This window comes from Melanaphis sacchari, unplaced genomic scaffold (genome assembly GCF_002803265.2).
Source record: "Melanaphis sacchari strain LSU unplaced genomic scaffold, SCAv2.0 Contig1312_pilon_pilon, whole genome shotgun sequence".
In the NCBI taxonomy this organism is placed as follows: domain Eukaryota; kingdom Metazoa; phylum Arthropoda; class Insecta; order Hemiptera; family Aphididae; genus Melanaphis; species Melanaphis sacchari.
The window spans coordinates 3,919-6,798 of record NW_020270537.1 but is presented as its reverse complement, the minus strand read 5'-3'; the positions used below and the strand labels follow the sequence as shown (position 1 = coordinate 6,798).

The 2,880-nt window shown below is 28.0% G+C and overlaps 2 protein-coding genes across 2 annotated transcripts; one reads left to right on the top strand and one right to left on the bottom strand.

The window, feature by feature from the left end:
- Positions 1–347: 347 nt before the first annotated feature.
- Positions 348–1,087, bottom strand: LOC112591321 (the record flags this gene model as incomplete). Its single annotated transcript, XM_025335094.1, has 3 exons — positions 946–1,087; positions 648–869; positions 348–577 (listed from the first exon to the last, which is right to left on the bottom strand). Coding segments are annotated over exons 1-3 (594 nt in total), but the record flags the coding sequence as incomplete, so codon positions are not given.
- A 573-nt stretch (positions 1,088–1,660) lies between these two features.
- Positions 1,661–1,953, top strand: LOC112591322 (baculoviral IAP repeat-containing protein 7-B-like). The gene has a single exon (XM_025335096.1). It carries the CDS (start codon positions 1,681–1,683, stop codon positions 1,951–1,953), a length of 273 nt encoding a protein of 90 aa, XP_025190881.1. The 5' UTR covers positions 1,661–1,680.
- Positions 1,954–2,880: the final 927 nt, after the last annotated feature.

Sequence of the window (2,880 nt, the reverse complement as noted above, 5' to 3'; positions counted from 1 at the left end):
AATCAACGTATAATCCGAGTTTGTAATTTCTGTTCCGTTTATACACGAGTTTGACACTTTACGCAATCGTCATATAAATATTATAAAATAAGTATTTGTAAATATAATTTGTGTATGACGGCGTAACATCAACATAATAATAAATGGCACCGAGTGCTAGATTCATGTACAGAACGTAAATACGCATCCGGCCCTGGCTAGGCAATATATAAAATGCCTAAAACTGATAATCAAAGTGGGTAATATTTCATTTATTTATTAAAATATAACTTAAATCGACAAAACCATGTATTATTATCATACAAATATATTTTCACATGATAAACTACTATGGCACTTCGAATTACATAATTTTTAGCTGCTCGACAAGCACATCGATTGTTTTGACATTTTGTTTTACAATGACACCTTTGATATCCCTGACTCCCAGCAATGCTATTATGCCTGGCAGCCTCTCTGGGAGTAATTCCTTTTTCTTTCGCTCTTTCTTTCGTCTCTTTCAAATCAAGAAAATTTTCGTCACATGGAACTATATCTGTTAGTGTGTATTTGTGCTTTAAGTAACCATTTTCTGTACCTTAAGTTGAATAAATAAAAAACTATTTTTATTTTTTATAATTTTTTCGTTGTTAAATTAAATCTCTTACATAATTTGTATAAGTCATCTTGAACTTTGGTGACAACAGCCAATAAATTCTGAGGTGATCCTCTAGCCCTATTAACATCAGGAATTGGTATTCGAACAGTAGTTCCTACATTTATAGATTTTAGTTTGCGATTTGATGTTTTTATCATTTTGTAAGCCTGTTTTTCCAAACATTTCGCTGATTCTTCACGAGCAGAAAGTATGTTTTCTTGTTGTTGATTAACTAAGTAATATTAAAAACATTAAACAATTACTGCAACCTTTTCAATACTTAATATTACTATGAATAAATAATATACCTAGGTCTATATCATCATCGAGAAATGTCTTTAATTGACTGTTTATAATAGTTTCGATATCTTCTTCAGTATTCAAATTGGCGATTTTATCTGACGTAAAACCAACTGATATGACTCCTAATCTCACTGGGAAACCAAACATGGCTTCATATGGCGATCTTCCTATACCTTAACATAAATCGAATGATTTTATTTAAATTGCGTTAAATACATATCGCACTGTGAGTACATTAGAGTAGTAACTCAAAAAATGACTATTTTGAGTTATACATGTTTTCTTATGATAAAAATAGTGTTCTTTGCAATGCACTAGTGTATTATGCCGTAGTGGAAAAATTAAAAAATTAAAAGAAATACATTTCAATAAAATGTTTTTTTTTGATAATGTTTATAAGTTACCTGCTATGTTATAAGTAGAATGTATTTGTATGTTCACAGCACTTTTGGGCAGAGAGATTTTAAAAGTTTAAGGGGGAATATACCCCTTGACCTCATTTTCGTCTCCGTGTAACACAAAAACAGTTTATTTATATTGGTTACACTGTAATTTTAATCTTGTGCTCAATTTTCTTTCGTTTAACACAAAAACAGTTTATTGGTCACACTACAATTTTAAATTTAAAGTTTTTTCAAACTTTAAAATTAATAATCTAATCTTGTTCAGTTTAGTTAGTATTAGACCATCATTCGATCAAGACCTATTGCTTATTAAAAAGTTCTTTATTTTTACAAAAAATGAATTTTCAAAATTTTAGCAACAATTTTTGTTCACTAGTTTCTTTAGTACGAAATAATGCATATCCTAAATACCCAGAATATACAACATTTTCTTCAAGATTGAAAACATTCAACTTATTCCCGTTAACTTCATCTCAAGATAAATACTCATTAGCTGAAAGCGGTTTTAAATATTCAGGGAAAAAAGATATTGTCGAATGTTTTTGTTGTGGACTCATCTTACATAATTGGGAAAAAGATGATATTCCATGGATTGAACACACAAGATGAAATCCAAAGTTTATATACGTATTATTATCAAAAGGAAATCAGTTTGTTGAAAATATAATAAATAAGTACGGAAAGATTAACGATGTATGTCAATGTGATTGTGAATTTAAGACATATGATACAGTAATTTAATATTTTTTTCTATTAATATATTTTTTTTTTCTGTTTTTATAAGAAACAATTTAAATGTGTTAATATTTATCTTAATATTTCGTGAACGTATAGTCTAGTGGGATAACGCGTCTAGTTTAAATTAAATTTGTTAAGATTAATTTTCAGGTTCAATGGTATACGTAAGTAGATAAATAACCCTCGACACGCTATCCAACTAAATTATACGTTCACATTTTTTTCCGTTTTTTTCTTTTTTAACCTCTTCAGTTTTAGTATATAACATGTGTGAGCAAAAAAATACTGTTAGTTTAAGCTATACTGTCATAGTGTTTATATTCATTTTTTTTTTTTTTTAAATAATCGTATAAATATTAATTTGAAAATCGTTTTATAATTTCAAAGAACTTATCGTTATATAATATGAATCCACCAGTCGTTGTATCAAAATCAGTGTTCGATATCCGTCCTTTTGGAAAGAAAAGTGTAACAGTTGGACTTTTGATTAATAAACAGATTTCAATTATTATATTATTAGAATGTAAATTAACTAAAAAAATTGTTACGTTAGACCTAGATCAGTAGTGTACATTAATGTGTGAAAATAATTATAAAGCAATTATTGATAATTTACATACCCGATGTAAACGTGTTAAAATAGCTGACAACTTTTTCTATTCCGTTAATGTTAACCAATCGACTATTGTTTTATATTCTAATAATAATTATATAACATTATCTCACGTTGATTTGGAATCATACCAAAAAACATTTGATACAGCATATGCGTTGATAAAGGCCGACGTCAATGGATTA